This window comes from Cricetulus griseus, chromosome 6 (assembly GCF_003668045.3).
Source record: "Cricetulus griseus strain 17A/GY chromosome 6, alternate assembly CriGri-PICRH-1.0, whole genome shotgun sequence".
Lineage (NCBI taxonomy): Eukaryota > Metazoa > Chordata > Mammalia > Rodentia > Cricetidae > Cricetulus > Cricetulus griseus.
In genome coordinates, this window is record NC_048599.1 from 76,027,892 (window position 1) to 76,045,760 (window position 17,869).

General features: G+C 39.3%; 1 protein-coding gene across 1 annotated transcript in view; it reads left to right on the forward strand.

Annotated features, from left to right (window-relative positions):
* The window catches only part of Iftap (intraflagellar transport associated protein), a 71,584-nt gene that overhangs the window by 12,306 nt on the left and 41,409 nt on the right, over positions 1–17,869 (forward strand). The window contains exon 2 of the mRNA XM_027422403.2: positions 2,926–3,077. Coding sequence (XP_027278204.1) covers positions 2,945–3,077 — 133 coding nt within the window. The 5' untranslated portion in view covers positions 2,926–2,944. The remainder of the gene's footprint in view (positions 1–2,925; positions 3,078–17,869) is intronic.

Here is a 17,869-nt window from a genome sequence, read left to right on the forward strand (position 1 = left end):
TCCTCTCCTGTCTCTCAGTCAGAAGGAGAGACGCCAGTTCCTAACTACTTGGTGTCCAAGTGACATTAGTAGTCAGAGCAGAGCAGTAAATGTTCTCTATTTCCTCTCCAAGGCTCTGATGGTGAGAGTATTTTTATGATTTACCGGGAGCTATTTATATGCCTTTACTTACCATTATGTTCTACGCCTTTCATGTGATGTTCAAAGCATAAAACAAAACCAACACCCCCCCTCAATGAATCTTGTTGTCTAGGCAAGCCTCTATTTCTCTTTTTTCTTTTAGAAAAATATTTCATGATAAAAACACAATATCATGTGGGTGGTAAATGAAAGGCATGCTTCCTTCTAGAAAACCACTGGCATTTACATAAACCACCAGACTGTCTGGTAGGGTGATCTGCTTCGTCAGTCTCTGGAGACCTTTAACGTTAGGTTCCTAATGCTCTTCTAGGGAATGAAAGATCTAAATTCGATGATGGTACTGGTAAAGTTCTTCAACTGTTGACAGTTGTGAAAGTCTTAAAAAAGCTAACAAACACCTGGATTGTTCCAAACACAGAAGTGACATGAGAAGCCTTGGAGGATTTTTCCCTCGGTGCTGTGCTCTATGTAGCCTGTTCAACATTTGCCTTTGGTAGTACTGAGATATGTTTAGGGTAAATATTCAAAATATACCAATTGGAGCTTTGGAAAGGAGCCCTAAAGGAGTTTCTGTGACTGTTTTTTTCTAAACATAATTGTGAGAAGACATTTGCAGCAGTAGAAACCATCTTCTTCCTTATTGTCATCGGAAGGCTGCATTTCCTGAGGTAGACACATATTTCATCCTCAGAGCAGTCTGTGAGTCTCATAGAGCTTCATGATTCTGCAAAACCCATAGGTTCACATGTGTTTCAGAATATCTAGAAGTTTAGTAAGGTAGGTGGTACATAGGACATGCATTGTACAAATCTCCAGGTGGGCTGGAAAGGTACCTCATATGCAAGCCAATTAGATTTTTTATTTTGAAACATGATTAGTCACACTGGGTAGAAGAAATAAGAACCACAAAGACTCTCATGTTAATTCACGTCACGTCTTGTCAGTAAATGAGATAAATGAATTTCAAAATCATCTTCAGAAAACAGTTTTTTCCTCCTTAGTATTTAATATTCCTAATCTGTGGTTTAGGAAACCAGGCTGAGCCATTACAATGCCCCTTCCTAGATAAGAGGAAACAGGTCCAGAGATATCAAGTAACTTTCCCAAATGTTATATACAAGGAGCAGATCTGGGCTGTGACTGTGTGGCTGTTTGAAAGAACAGGCTAGATTTCTACTTCCTAATGTGGTGGGATGCCATGGATCTTATGTTTAAAAACCTATTCTTTAGCATCCCTGCACAAAAATCTATTTGTAGAGAATATCTTATATTTCCCTGTTTTTGTAAAAATGTCTATAATCATAAACATTACATGGAAAGATTTAGAAATATACTTACTACACTTCTCACCAAGTTTACAGGTGGGATTGGTGGGATCAGGGGAGAGTTAAGAATGTCGTCAATGCTTTTTACCTTACACATTCCTTGGTTGTTTGTATACTAAAGGATGATGACATCTATAGTAGAAGTATATCTAAAAAGGAAGTGGGTGTAAAAAGTTAGTAACAAGTAACAGATTTTTATCCCTTTTTAAATGAAAGATGATCATTTTTTAAAGATTGATTTTTATTATTTTTAATTGTGTGTGTATGTGTGTGCACATGTGTATTGTGTATTTGTGTGTGAAGATGGAGGTTTCTGTCCCGCCTGGTCCCGAAGCTGATTTGCCCCAAATAAACACACAGACGCTATATTAATTATGAGACTGTTGGCTGATGGCACAGGCTTTCTTATTGGCTAGCTCTGTCATAATTATTACCCCATTTCTGTTAATCTATGTATTGCCATGAGGCTTCTTTAGCAGCATAGCATCTGTTCCCAGCCTCTATCTGACTCTCTTCCCAGCATTCTCCTCGTCTCCTACTCCCGCCTATCTTCCTGCCTCTATTGGCCAATCAATGTTTTATTCATCAACCAATAAGAGAAGCATAGATATATGAACATCCCCTATCATGTGTGTGTGTGTGTGCGTGTGTGTGTACACCTGCAGAGACCAGAGGTATCAGATCCTTCTGGAGCTGGAGTTACAGGCAGTTGTGTGCCTCCAGTTGTAGTGTTGGGAACTGAACTCTGGTACTCTGTAAGAGCAGCACTATGGAGCTCTCTGCTCAGCTCCAGATTCTTATTCTTGTTTCAGAAAAATATAAAGAAGCTTGGTGCTGTCTTTTCTTACTATATTGTGTAGCGATCCTTTGTCCCCTTTTTATTATTCTGCATATAATACCTTGGCAGTGTTTATTCTTCTTAGTGTAGCCATTTTCCCCAAAGTTTTATCAAATAACATGTTATACAGGATGCAGGAAATTCAACCAGATACGATATCACGCCTAAGTTCAAACTTGAAGACTAAGTTCAAACTGTAAAGACTGAGACAGCAGCATGAAAGATGAGTTATGTGTGAAGGGGCCAGTGGCATTATGAATGTGATGTTCAGTTGAGTAGAATGAGCACAGTCTTTAGAATGTGAGAATTAGTCTATACCCAGGCCATGTCGGAGTCTCAGCTCCAGTTTTCCATGTTGTAAACACATACAGGTGATGTGGTTTCAAATCTTACCCAGTGACACTATTCTTGTGACTTAAGCATATAATGAGAAAGCTGAAATCCAAACCCAAATAGGTACAGTTAGCAGTTCAAATTGCCCAAGCTTCCAGCTCTTATGATATAATTCACTGCTCAGCAGCGATTCACCTGTCTGCTGGGGCCCTGAGTTCCTCTACCACCTCTCCATAATGTTGCTGAGGCTGCCTTACTCTCTAGCTTCTGTTTTTCTTTGTCTTGTAGAGTGGTCGTGTGAATAGGAATGCCTGCCCAAATCCTGAGACCAGAGATAATGGATGAAGATCAGTTAATGAAAGAAGTCTTGGATAAGTTTATTAATTGTCATGAGCAAACATATGAAGAATTTCTGAGCACTTTTACTCACCTTTCAAAAGGTAAAATATTGAAGTAAACTCTTTTCATATTTTCAGTGATTATTTGGGAATTGCACATCATGAACCCTGAGCAAACTCACTTCCTAGTTCTCCTAGGTCTGCCCATCCCCTCACCCTTGTGATGTCCCCACCCTACCTCCTACACCTCCCCCCAAAAAAAGAAGAAAAAGGAAAGAAAAAAATCTAATCTGTGTTGCCTATACACTCACTGGAGCATGGTCAAACTCCCAGTGGCCAGCCCCTTAAAGAAAGCTGAGTACTTCCCCTCCTGCAACCCCTGCAAGCCATCAGTTGTGGAGAGCTACATGAAGTCAACTTGTTACAGCAACAGATAAATGACTTTAAGTCTATAGCCTTGGTTTCTTTTCAGAAGACCCATGAACATTCATTCAACTCCTTAGAGCACATGATTCTTCCCAGAGACTTTGTGACTCATGGGTATAAACACCCATGTCTTTCTTAATTCAAGAGTGTGTTACAGAGTCAGAGACATTTGGTAATGACAGATGAGCCAAGAAAATATTAGCTATTCCCTTCATTTAATTTTTTTAAGTTGCTAAAAGCACATTTAAAACTAAGACACTCCCCACATCTGAATTTTGGTGTGATCATTTACCGGCTACTTGACTTTGGTAGGGGTAGTTACCAGAAAGTGGGACTAATCATGGCCCCTCCCTCAAAGGATGCTAAAGACTAAGGATACCCTATGCAGAACTCACCATAATGGTTAACACACTGGGTGTGATTATCATTGCTGTGATGATGGTGATACTGATGATGAGGATGGTGCTGAGGTTTCTGTGGACAGGAAACATCCCTTTGACCTGGGGTGGTATAGCTTGGGGGAGCCTCAAGTCTAAACTCAAAGTATGTGTTTCATTATTTGCCACCTCATTCTATGTAGTGTTGGTTTTTAATTGAGCCAGTACTTTAAAGGCTTAGTAATTTTATGAAAAATTTGATTCTAGTTTTTTTAGGTCACATGAAAGGATCTGGTATCTGTGATTTCTCTTGTAACAGTGTTAATTGGAGCTCAGAACCCCTGTTTTGGAGTGCCTTAGTTCTATCTGAAAGTGTGTGCATATACACAACTTGTTGACTCATGTGCCTGCCTTAGAGTGCCTTAGTTCCACCTGAAAGTGTGTAAACATCTTGTTCACTCATGTGCATTAGAGTTGTGTCCATTTTAGGTTCTGCTTCCAGTTGTCACTTGCAATGTTGGGCCTTTCTGGGCCATCAATACACATTTGAGATCTATGTAAGGTCATCATCCCTCCATGAAATTACACATTAGAGTCATCTGAGGGGTTTTTGGACTTTGTTGTTAAGAGCCCACTCTGCGGATCATCTGGTGCCAAGGAGCTGGCATTTTATAAAAGCTCCTCTGCTGACTTTAATGTGTATTCATGATTGAGACTAGGGAGTTTTCTATCTGGAAGACCATGACCTTCATAATAAACCCCATCTTCTGATTTGAAATCATGACTCATGATCTAAACAGTTGCAAAATCAAGGAAATTCTAATGCAGAAAAGGAAAAGGGAGTCTGACATTTTTGTTTGATCAAGGTACAGGTTGAACACTTCTAATTTGAAAATCTGAAACCTGAAATTCTTCAAAATTCATGGTTCCACAATTACAAAATCCACATCTGAGTTAAGTGTGTTAACTTAAGCTAAGTTATGGTAAAAATACTCAAGCATTAAAAATGCTGTATGAAATTACCTTTAGATTAAAGTATATAAATCATAAATGAATATCAGGTTTCAATGTGGGTCCTTTTCCACTCCCAATATCGTTTTATATATATTAAAATATTCTCAAATCTGAAAAAAAACCCAAAATTTGAAGCCCTTTCAGATGAGGGTTTCCCACACCCTGTTTCCTCCTTCCTTCCTTCCTTCCTTCATTCCCCCCCTCTCTCTTTCTTAAATACTGTCAATTCTGACAGTATTGGACTCTCAGTGTAGTATTGAGTCATATTAATCTGATAGCCAAAGAATAATCTACTTTGTTTACACTTACACAAAATATGTAGGCTGTGAGCTTTATTGATACTTGAGGGGAGTGGATAATTTAGGACTGTTGATAAATTTGAGAACTGTGTGAATGAAATGTTTTGACATGGTATGCAGATCATGTCAGAATGACCATTAGTCTGTGAACTTGGGCTTATAGCATCTTTTTGTTAATGAACTGGGGTTTAGGAAGTTGCTTGCTTTCTCTGAGTCTAGTGTTTTAGTTCTTGTTTACTGGCCCTAACCCTGGCAGTAGGAATGGCTGGCATGAGATGGTCCAAGTAAAGATAAAACTGGAAGAATTAATGAAGTCTGAATCTATATTACTTTAGATATTATTTGTGTAGCTGATTTTATTTCTGCCCCATGGAATTGTAAAACCTTAGCATTAGCAGGCCCTTTATGTAGTCTGTCTTCAGATTCTGATTTGGTCATTGCATGCCGAGAAAGAAACTGCTTCAAATGTGGTGACTTCCTTTTGAGTTCAGCATGGGGCCCCAAATTGAGCTGAAATAAATGATGATGTGAGCCACATAAACTGCAGCTCCAAGCATACTAGCTGCTTTTTCCTTTCAAAATATCCCTAGGCGCCCGTTCACATTATAAGCTAATGACCTGAAAAAATTCCTCTAAAGCACAAAGAGTTGTATGTACAAAAATATGTCTTAAATCAGTAATTGTCCTTTTCCCCCCTTGAAACATTTAAATACCTCCTAAAAGACCAAACAGTACTTAGGGACAGGGCTCAGAATTGAGTGATAGCCTGCATAGTTGATCCAGGCTAATATGCTAAGAAACTGGGTTGTTTTCTTAGAGTTTCCATCTCCCTACCTTTTTTCTAGTCCCTTCCTTTGTCTCAGTATGTTTGGTTCTTTTGCATGAATCTTTCTGCTCACATGCATGGTCATCAGGCTGACTTAGGCACGTTTCCTCAGTAGGTTCAAATTCTCAAGTTCATTACTATGTCCGCTGATTGACTGTTCTATTTATGTTTATAATAATTATATGCCACAATGCTTATGGGATTCGTTTTCTTTAGAGGAGTGTTAAGAGGGTCAGTAATCCCATTAAACTTTTTTCTCTGGAAAAATTAAACTATGGGCTTTTTGAGAGAAATTCACATTATTGCTTCAGACCCCTGGAACGAAGCTGGAGACTCTTAATATCACACATAATTCTCACTACATTACACTGAAGTTGATTATATTTTGGAGGTTTCTTTTTTTTTGCAACTCTAAATTTTAAACCATGATACATATTTGATTATAAATACAATGTTTTATCAAAATGTTTAGAGATATTAATTACTAGTTTTAAACAGACAAGTTATAATTAAATTCTCAATAGTGTCAATGTAAGAGGATAAATTAAGTTGGAAGATATGTGTTAGAAAATCAGCATGTGGTGTTTTGCTTTTCCCATTGTAGAGACAGTATATGTTGTTGACATTGTGGATAAAGATAAGTACTAAGTTTCAGTCCTCTGTATCTCTTAAGTTTCTAGAATATTTAGGTGGAAGAGGCTTTTTTTTTTCTATTTGTTAAATTGTATCATTGTAAAGGTTTTGAAAATGTGAATTTTTTTTAAAAACAAATACTCATTCACTGATTTATTAAGTTGTTCTTTGTCTCCTTTGAGTCTAGGTATTGTTTTAGGTACTAATGCTTAAAAAATAGATAAGATTGTAGGGAGAGACCCTGATTAAAGGTACTGTGACCAAACGGGCATGGTGACAGGTGTTGGCTCAGCCTAGTGAGAGGGGCCACATGCTGGCCTCCCTGGCTCTTGTAAACCCTGCTGCATACTTGTGACCACACACCAAATTGCTGCTCTCACACAGATTGTATAGTTAAGAAGGCAGTGGCTTAGAAATTGGCAGAGTCTTCCCAGATTCATCTTGTTAGGTATGGTAACCCTGGAGCAGTATGGTTGGGATGTGGTATATTCTCCCCAGGTTCATATGATACAGGCTTGGTCCTGGTTTGGAGGTATTGAGTTGGTGGAACTTTTAAGGAATGGGGCCTAGTGTAAGGTAATTAGGCTGATGGGAATGCTGACTTCAGAAGGGATTGTAGATTTTCTTTGGAGTGAGTGATTTCTAATTAATATAGGTGATTATAAGAAGAGCAACACTGGTCTCTCCCTGGTTCTTGGCTTCCTATCTTGACTTGGGTTTTCTCCCCCATCATGTTTTTACATGGTGTACATGGTGACATCTGCCATGAAGCCCTTACCAACTCATTGGCATTACCCTCAACAGATCCTGGTATTGTGTGCTTGAATTTTCAAAACGATGAGCTAAACAAACTGATTTTTATTAAAACATACAGTCCCAGGCATTTAAAAATAGCAACAGAACTTGGACTAACATAGAGCATTATACAGTAATCACACTAATCCTCAGTTTCCAGTGTTTACACTCATCTGTGTGTGCACTCATGTACAACCTACAGTCTTTGTTCTGATTTTGTACTTTAGGTAAAAGTATTATAGTTTCCTGTATTTCCTGCCATTCATCTCAAAGTAGTTTGGAAACTAAAATGGAAGGTTTTTCTAGACAGGATCTCATGTAGCCTGGGCTGGCCTCAAACTCACTGTGTAGCCAACTGTGACTTTGAACTTATGATCTTCTTGCCTTCTCCCCTGAGTGCTGGGATTTGTGGTTAGTGCTACCAGGAGACTGAAGAAAATCTACTGTCATTTTATGATTAACAACTCTTAAATTAATCTGTTCCCTAACTTTATTATTTCTTAAAATACCCAGGGCAGCTCCCCAAGGGGGTCTTTTTGCTCTACCTCTTTTAACCTGTTTTACTTTTATTAAGTAGAAACCAAAGATTTTTTTCTTTTGAGATCCTGATGGAAACTTTCATTTCTCATTTCTCTGTGTTTTTCTCATTTCATTTGCTTTGTTTTCTTCTTAGCATTTTATTTTTCTTGTAGTATATCTTCAGGAAAAAACATTGCACACTAGATAGAACATTCCATCTTTGTCCAGGACAGATGGTGGTGTTCCAGTCTTAGAGTTTCAAAACCTCAGTAGATTTCCACTTTGCTTAGAGTTTAATATCTCATACCATCACAGAGACTAAATCTGTATCTTTCACTCAGATGTGCTTACTTGAGGAGCTATGCTAGTTTCCTGCCTGATCATACATTTCAGGGATGTGTTGGGGTTATGTAGTTTGAGCTCACACAGGCCTGTCGTGTCCAGCACAGTTCCTACTGGCCAGAGGTGACTGTTGAGTACTTGAACTGTGGCTGGTGTCACTGAGAATCTGGGTCTTAATATTTATTTACTTTTAATTATTTTAAACATAAATATGATAACTCATACTCAGTTAATTTATTAGGATAAAAGTTTTGAATGTGTTTGGGACAAATTGGTTATGTGGGTCATTTTTAATTAATTAATTAATTAATTAATTAATTAATTTTGAGACATGGTTTCTCTGTAGCTTTGGAGCCTGTCCTGTAACTCACTCTGTAGACCAGGCTGGCTTCAAAGTCACAGAGATCCACCAGTCTGTGTCTCCCAAGTACCGGGATGAACTACCATTGCCCTGTGTGTCATTTTTTAAAGGCACATTTTTGGAAATCAAAGTAAAATAAGTATTTCTAATAAAAATTTGGCTTCTGCTGTGCAGTATGCTATAACTGTAAAATATATATTGGATTTTGAAGACTCATTATAAAAATAGAATATATTTCTGCTTGTGGTGGTGCACAGCTTTAATCCCAGCACTCCAGAGGCAGGTGCAGGTAGATCTCTGTGAATTTGAAGTCAGCCTGGTCTGCAAGGTGAGTTTCAGGACAGCTAGGGCTGTGTTACACTAAGAAACCCTATCTTAAACAAACAAACAAACAAACAAAAAACCAAACAAACCCCAAAAGAATATTTTATTGCCTTTTTCATATAGTTAGTAATATTAAGATACTATATTGAAATGGATTTAAATAAAAACATGAATGTCAGCTTCACTTTTTACTTTTTTTTTTCTTTTTCTTTTTTTTTTGGTTTTTCAAGACAGGGTTTCTCTGTGTAGCTTTGGAGCATATCCTGGCACTCACTCTGGAGACCAGGCTGGCTTCGAACTCACAGAGATCCACCCTGCCTCTGCCTCCCGAGTGCTGGGATAAAAGGCGTGCGCCACCAACGCCCGACATTTTGTCTTTTTTTTTCAAACATGACTATTTGAAAATTTAAAGTCACATGCTACATTGCACTTCTGTTGAGCAGAGGTTTTTAGACTTGACTGGCTCTCAGAACTAACCTTTGTGAAAGGGTTATGACAAGTGTTTATGGAAATATAGACTTCTTATTCTGGGCTTATGAAGAGAGGAGTTGTAAGACAAGATTCCCTATCGTGAGGAGCTGAGGGACTTTTCTCTGGAGGAATTCTGTATGTGATACTGAGGCAGTGCTGACTCTGTGAGGACCACTGCTCTAGATTGCATTCCAAAGGCTCTTATTGCAGTTACAGGACTGTGCACATTCTTTAAGCTCAAGATTACTTCTGTTTAAATTGTAGAGTTGGAAGAGACAGCCTAGTGTTCTCTGTTTTGGATTCTTTTATTGATGTGTTCACTCATCATTTATCTTGAGAATCTTATTGTCACAATAATATGAAGGCATAGCTCTTACCATTCCTTTTTATGCCACAGGGACCAGAAAGTCATTGTACATTGGAAATCTGCTTGGTGTCAGGTCAAAGATTCAAATTCCAGATTGCTGCCCATCACACTTCCTCCTTAGAGACACCCAACAGTGTGAATCTGAGAAATCCAGGCTCACTTACTGGCTGCAGCTGACATTTAGTGGTTACTAGGTGTTAAACTCTACATGTTACATGGGTCATCCTAATTAGTCTTATATAGCCTAGTGAAGTTTTTAAAAATGACTTTAATTTTTATAATTACCAGTTTACAGATGAACAAGTTATAAGGTCTAAGTTGGTAAGTAACTGGCCATTATGGACTGGACTGCATAACCCTAAAAATTGTTATGTTGAAGCTCTAACCATATGTGGAGTAGATGGTGAGATGGGGGCCTTTCAAAAGTAATTGGGTTTAGTGAGTCCAGAGTAGTTCTTCAGTCTACTATGACTTTGGGGAATGGGGGAGAGAGAAGAGCTATGTACACTGAAATGAAATAGTGAGGGGGTGGCCTTGTGATGGTTGAGGAGATAGTCTTCACAAGAAACCAAACCTTGACTTAGGGATCTGGCCTCCAAGATTGTGAGCAATTTAAGCTGTTTAAACCATCCAGCCTAGGGTTATTTTGTTGTAGCTGCCCAGGTCAGCTTTCTACAGGTCATGTAACAAGTTGGCTATGACTTCACACTGTGAAGGAGATGTCCCTCCCTTTCTGACAGCACTGGGCAGTTTTTCTTGAAGAGGCACTGATGTGGATATGAGCTATTGGAACAGATATCAGAACATACATGTTTTGCCTTTTCTTCATTACAAGCACCATGGGAGTTGGCTTCTGGTTGATTTTGCTCACTATTGCTTCTCTCACTCTAGTAGCAGAAATGATATCTTGTAAGATGGAATGAGTGTATGCTTAGTGAATATTGAATGGATGGGATAAAGAGAAAACAAGAGACAACTGAGTGGCAGATAGGTGTGGTCAGACCTGACCCTGAGCAATAACTACATTTGAGTCGTGTGGTTAGATTGATACACACAGTCACTGGAAGCCACAGTACTGCTTACAAGGAAGCAAGCAGATGGAGAGATGTATAAAAATTACCAAGGGTCACTGCTGGTGACTCTGAAAGGAAGGCAAAGAAGGAGGGATCCCTTGAGTTAGGAGACTGGCCTGGAGGCTGAGCAGAGGTGCTGAGGTGGAGCTGTGAGTTTGGGTGTGGAAGAACTAGAGAGCAAAAGGACACTTGAGACATGCAAGGCATGACAGACAGCACCAGGAGCCCGGGACTGACAGGCCTGGAAGACAAAGGAGTTAAGGGCAAGTCACAGGCTCTTTGCCTAGGAGGTGCTAGGCCTGCAGAGGCCAAGTTACTTGTTCAAAGTCACATGCTTCTCATCTGAGGAGTCTTTCATTATTTGCTTCTGTATTGAGCGTCTGTTCTGTCAGGAGCTTAGCATCTTGGGCTGGGATTTGGTTTACACTTCTGGACTGATAAATTTTGACTTGTCAGTTGAGCCAAAGGAATATCACTACTCATACTTGACAACTTCTAAAAACTGTAATTAAAAATGAAACTGGAGACAGCACATAAAACAACCCGTTTCTGAAGATGACATATTTCGGTCCCCAAAGCTATTTTGAATTTGAACGTTAGAAATGAATCTTTAAACTTTCACGGGTGGGGTTGGGTACAAAGAGAGGCTTTTCCCAGTCTGAAGGATGAATTTTAAAATCTGCTGTAGAAAAATACCATGGAGAAAAATATAGCAAGCAGCTGGCCCTCTTACCCATTTCTAAGCAGGAGAGGAATTTCAGTAGAGCAGAAAAACAGCTTTCTTTCATAAAAGAAAACACAACAAGAAAAATAATCCTTGCTGTGTAGCCTTTCGCAGTTATTTTCTGTCTAGTATTAGATGGAAACCGGAGGGCTTAACATTGTTTTGATACTCTTGCAACTGGCAGATTGCCTGCTGGAGGAAGTTGGAAACGGACAGACCAGCTTCAAGCTTCCAGGTGGCTGTGGCACCACATATTCTGTGCTGTTGTTATCAGTCATTTAATTCCCTACTGAATATTGAGTGGTGTTTTTAGTTCATAGCCCATTTGGAGTGTCTTTCTGTTTCCTTTTTCTTTTTTTCTTTCCTTTTTCTGTTAGCCACATTAAGAAGAAAGGGGGGCGGGGGAGGTCAGGCCACCGGGGAAGCTCTTTTGCAAAATGTGAGTTTAACAGCAAATAGAAGGAAACTGACAAGGCATCACACAAGGACTTCCCAATCACACTAACCAGACAATTAAGGAGAAAACCTTACTAGTTTAGCATTCTAAGGGAGAGAATAAGGAAGCAGTATTATTTTAAGGCTTTTCTGTAATTTTCTTTAGATTTATTTTATGTGTGTGAATGTTTAGTTTGCATTTGTGTCTGTGCACCATGTACATGTCTTGGGGTCTTGAAGGTTAGAAGAAGGCATCATGTCTGCTGGAGCTGGAGTTGTGGCTGGTTGTGAGCAGCCATGTGTGTGTGCTGGGAATTGAACCCGGGTCTTCGGCAAGAACAAGTGTTCTTAACCACTGAGCCGTTTCTCCAGCCCCTTAAGGCTTTCTTTGATGTGCTTTTAAGAATCCTGGAGGACAAGGACAAAATGCTGTAAGTTTTCTAGTGATTGTGAGTCGCCCTCTGTATGTGACCTCTTCATCATAGCATCATATGTCACACAGAATACCAAGAAGGAAAAAGGCCCGAGGAGACAGGGAACCACCTTACATTAAGCTCTGTAGAAGAGTCTTACAGCTTTCACAGCATTAGTCTGATTTTCTCTTTGGGGGGAACATCTGCGAACTGTAATTAAGCAGTTTTCATTTGTTTCTCAGTTTCTTTCATCGTCACTAAATCTCTACACTTAGGGAACAAATTGACAAATTATGAAACACAGAAAACTGCTGGTTCAGTTGTAAAAGGAAATTTCCCTCCTCAAATTATGACAGATTTCAAGCTGATGGAGCCATTTTGTTTTTGGTATATTAGCATAAATCTTCAGCAGAGGTCTTTACAATTCATACTCACTTCAAATGGGAATATTTGGTCCATAGATAATCATTAGTTTTTTTTTGTGTGTATGTGTCTTCAGCAATTTAGATGTAATTGGGTACCGAAGGAAAATATTTAAATGTGTATAGCACTTTGGATTATGATCATTAAATTTATTTTTGACAGTGTTCTTAATGCACAGTGTTTTGTTACAGTGCTACCTTTTCTTGGTATTCTTCTTAGAGAAGAGGAATTTTTTAAAAAAAGAACTTCAGTTTGATCATAATTAAAAGAATCATTTTTTCAATTCTATGTATTTTCAATTTACATATCATATGTAGCATATTTCTTGTGCATGTGTAAATTAAAGAACTGAACAAACAGATGGGATTTTAAACTTTTACAAAATATAAAAAGTTACTAATAGTGAGATAAGTTAATTCCAATGACACCTTTAACCTTCAGCTGATTTAAACAATATTACATAGGTGAAGAATTGTTTGGTATTTATTTTTCTTGAGGTGAGGTATTATTTTTACTCATTGTTGGCAAGTGTATTGTTACCTGGAGGGAAAAGATAAATTGTTCATGTGAAGTGAGGCCGTCATAACACTGTATGTGTTGATTCAGTTGAATAAGCATCATTCAGATCAGAATCATTTTGGCAAAGTGTTCATTCAGCCATGAAACAATAATATTTTCTTTGAAATGCTTGGCTAAGCCCAAAGGGATACAAACAGGAAACTGTGCTTTAACCATCCTTGTGTCTTCCTTATATGAAAACCACAGCTCTCTAGTATGGGACGTTTGTGTCCTATTTTTTTTCCTCCCTAGTTTGATTTGTTCCAGTGAGACAGATGTAAAGTGATGGCAGCCAGCTTGCTCTTCTTGCAGCCCATTGCTTCCTTGGTGTAGGGGAATAGGGAGAATCACCATGTTGTTTTCATGTGCTTTTTTTGGACTTAGTCTGACTTTCATATTAGGTTTTGTGGTCTTACGAGCCACTGATTAGACAAAAAGGATTGTAAGCAGGCATCTAATCCTGGTCACCGGGTTTAGTCTCTAAATAGAGTGTCAGTCCAGTTCTTGGTAATGCTGGCATCATTTCAGAATCATGGGCTATACTTGGTAGTATGGCATGTGAAAACATTCTTCTAGTAGTTTTGCTATAAGGACTGAACTAATATCTGGGAATGCAGAGATGGAAGAAAAAGACTGTGCATTGGAGAATTCATCAGTTGCCATGTTCCTTTTATTGATGCCTGCTTATGAAAGATGGTCTGGGTCTAAATGGTTTAGATGTATGAAGACAGATTCATGTTTGTTGTGTATAGACTGTACAGTTAGTGCTCACTAGTGAGGCCATATTAACTTCTATTTGCCCTGTACTGACAAATCATATTGCGAATATTGCTTTTGATTCTGGGGTCTCTGATTTTGACTGAGTGAATGCTTTATGAGTTAAGAAAAAAAAAAAAAACAAGCCAGGCACAGCAGTGCACACCTTTAATCCCAGCACTCAGGAGGCAGAGGAAGGTGGATCTCTGTGAGTTCAAGGCTAGCCTGGTCTACAGAGTGAGTTTCAGGATAGCAGAGCTATGTAGTGAGACCCCGTCTCAAACTTCCCTCCCCACAAAAGAAAAACAAAACAAAAAACAACAGTGAGTATAATTAGACCAGTACAGACATTTCTTTCTTTACCTCAAGCCTTTTCTTGTAAATGAAGGGTATTCTAGCACACCCCGTAAAAATGAAAGCATTTTCAACACTCACATAATTTAAAAGCTGGAGATCCCTAATGCCACATTTGAGTGTTAGATTATTATAAATGCATGCAGAGACTTATTTGTAAAGAACAGGAGAAAGTTAATCTCTGCAATATCCTCTAACTTGGATGAGTTGAACAAAATGTACTTCCATGCAGGTGGGTAGACAAGCATGATCAGGGTTCGAGGATGTTTGGTGAAGAACTCACAGCTCTGACCTTCTGGTTCTTTTTGTTGTAGGCAAAGCCAGTGTAATGGGAAGGGTGCTATTTTATTTTCTCATCAGAGGACCCAGGAACTAGCTCAGGCATTTCATTCCCCAAGACCACAACCCTGGTATTTACTCTTTAAACTCACAAAACAGGAGTAGTTTTACTGTTTAGTATGGCTCCTACACTTGGGATGAGAATTGGATGAAATATTCATGAAGGTCCTCCATAAGTCTTAAAGGCTGTGTGGTTAGGGGAACTGATTTTGATGTTTAAAGAGCAATATCAAAGTTAAATATTAAAACCTTGTACAATATCAGTCAGTTTCTATGCTATTTCTTGAGGTAGTTAAAATCAACTATGTACAGTAGATATTGTATATAGTGCATACCATAGTGTACAGCTATAAATGTCAGGGAATAGTCCTGTGCTGGCCTCTGGTAGCTGGACTCAATACTATATGTTCACATAACCTTAAAATCCTACCTCAGAAAACCTTGGTATGGGAATTCTATCTTAAGTTTCAACAAAAATCACACGGGAGGCTCTTATTAAAATGCATATTTCAGGACTCTTTCCTTAAATTCTGATTGACTAGTTTCATTGTGCAACCTAGGAAACAACTTTCTGAATAGCTTTAAACACATGCCTTAAATGAGATGGAGTGCATATGTGTTACGTGTATTTATGTATGTTTGTGTGTATGTGTGTGTGTGTAAGGGGGATGGTTAAAGGGAAATGTATAGATTTTTCAAAAATTTGTGCTTATTTTGGTACAAATTGCATTTTAAGAGTAAATTATATAGCTTTCAAACAATTTTGATGTACTGCAAAAAGAGAAACAGTAATTTATTTTGTTTTATATATGTCTTTTTGTTTAATGTTACCATTTTATATAAAGACATTCTGACAGGAAGGATGTAGTGAATGATAGGAATAATTTTACTGTAATCTTGCTGATCTCTGTTACATGGCCTGCAGAGTTTTAGAGTGCTCTCTGGTTAGACACAATTCTGTCTCAAGTCTCAGGGCTATCACTGCCAGTGTCCATGGCCCAAATCACCCCACCACAGGAAAATGTCCTTGCCGCACAATCTGGTATAGCCAGGAGAACTGTGTTCTTTTTGGGCATTTTGCTGTTAGGAAGAAAATGAAAAACTTGGACTGTGGAGCATCTTGTTGCCTGAGTTTCCAGGAAACCACTCCCCAATAATTCCGCTGTTACTGGTGGGCTTTCTGCTGTTCTGCAGTGTGTTTTATACTTGGAGGTGTTTAGTACATTTTAAAGACTTGCCTAAGAGTAGTTTTATGACTAGATTAAGCTGTTATTTAAAAGTGGAACATCAAAGTTAAAAATGAGTATTTGTCCTAAACCTTTTTTGTCATGGTAAGAAAATTAGAAAATAATGTAAGGCACACCCCCCATGGGGTGGGGTGCTACTCTGTAGCAGAACTTAGCTTCTCTCTCATTATACTTCTCACTCTTCCCTACAGCTAAGTACTCCCGACTTATATCCTTAAGACAGGTTCTTTTTTTAGTTAATTAATTAAAAAATTTACTTTCCACCAAAGTTTCCCCTCCTTCCCCTCCTTCCAATCCCTCCTCCCCCTTCTCCTCTACCTTTCCCCCTCATTCACTCCTCCTCCACTGTTTCACTTCAGATATAGACGGGCCTCCTATGGATATCAGCCAGGCAAGGTATGTCTAGTTGCAGTGAGACTAGGCACCTACCTCCTCTTCTATTAAGGCTGGATGAGGCAATCCAGTAGGAGGAATGGGTCCCAAAAGCAGGCATCAGAGTAAGAGACAGCCCCTGCTCCCACTGTTAGGAGTCCTACAAGAGACCAAGCTACACAACTGTAGCGTATGTGCATAGGGCCTAGGTCAGTCCCATGCAGGCTCCCTGGTTGTTGTTTCAGTCTCTGGGAGTCCCTATGAGCCCAGTTGGTTCTGTGGGTTTTCTTGTGATGTCCTTGTCCCCTCTGGCCTTTATATTCCTTCCTCCCTCCCCTTCCATAGGATTATCTAAGCTCTGCCTAATGTTTGGCTGTGGGTCTCTACATCTGTTTCTATCAGTTGCTGAGTGAAGCCTCTCTGATGATAATTGGGCTAGGCACCAATCTATGAGAATAACAGGCTGTCATTTGGGATAATCTTATTGACTTTTTTTCTTCCCCATTCGTGTTTGGTTCTATCCGAGATCTCTGGTCTATCCCACCCTTGTGTCCTGACTCTCAAGGTTGAGCTCCCTCTCAGGATATGGGTCTCCAGCTAGGCCCATCACTAGTTGGTCACTCCCACAATTTCTGTGCCATCTGTCTTGAAGGCAGGACAAATTGTAGGTCAAACGGTTTGTGGTTGGGTTGATGTCCCAGTCTCTCCACTGGAAGTCTTGCCTGGTTACAGGAGATGACCAGTTCAGGTTCCGTATCCTCCATTTCGAGGAGTCTTATTTAGGGTCACCCTCGTAGATTCTTGGGAGGTTCCACTGAAGGCAGGTTCTTTTTATTCCTTTACTCCTAGTTGGGAAGTGAAATTACTAGAATCATTCTCTTAGACCTGGAATTGGGAGCCATATCCTCAGGATGTCATAGCAGTCTTCCAAACCTGATTTGTGGACTACTTCATGGAGAAAAGCCCACATACCACCCTGCACTGGGTGGATCCCTGTTGGGGCCGTTTAATTTTGGTCTTCCTTGACATTTCACTTTAAAAAAAAGATGTATTTATTTTTGTATTTTTTTGAGACAGGTTCTTACTACATAGTCCTGGCTGGCCTGAAACTCACTATGTAGACTAGGTCGGCCTCAAGTTCACAGAGATCTGCTTGTCTCTGCCTCCAGAGTGCTGGGATTAAAGATGTGTGCCCTCATGCTTTAACCAGTAAAAGGAAGTGTTAAGTATAACTTCACCTTCTCCTTCATCCTCCCTTGTCCTTTGCACAGAGATGTGGTGGTGTGTTATGGTGGACCATGTGGAGAGGGTGGTGCTCTAGTGGTAACTGAGTAGGAAGATGGAAGCAGTTCTTAGGAAGAACTACCTAAGTGAGATGGAAGTTTATTTCCTGCTCCCGTACTATACTAATGTATACAGTCAGGGCCTAATATGGATGCTGTGCTA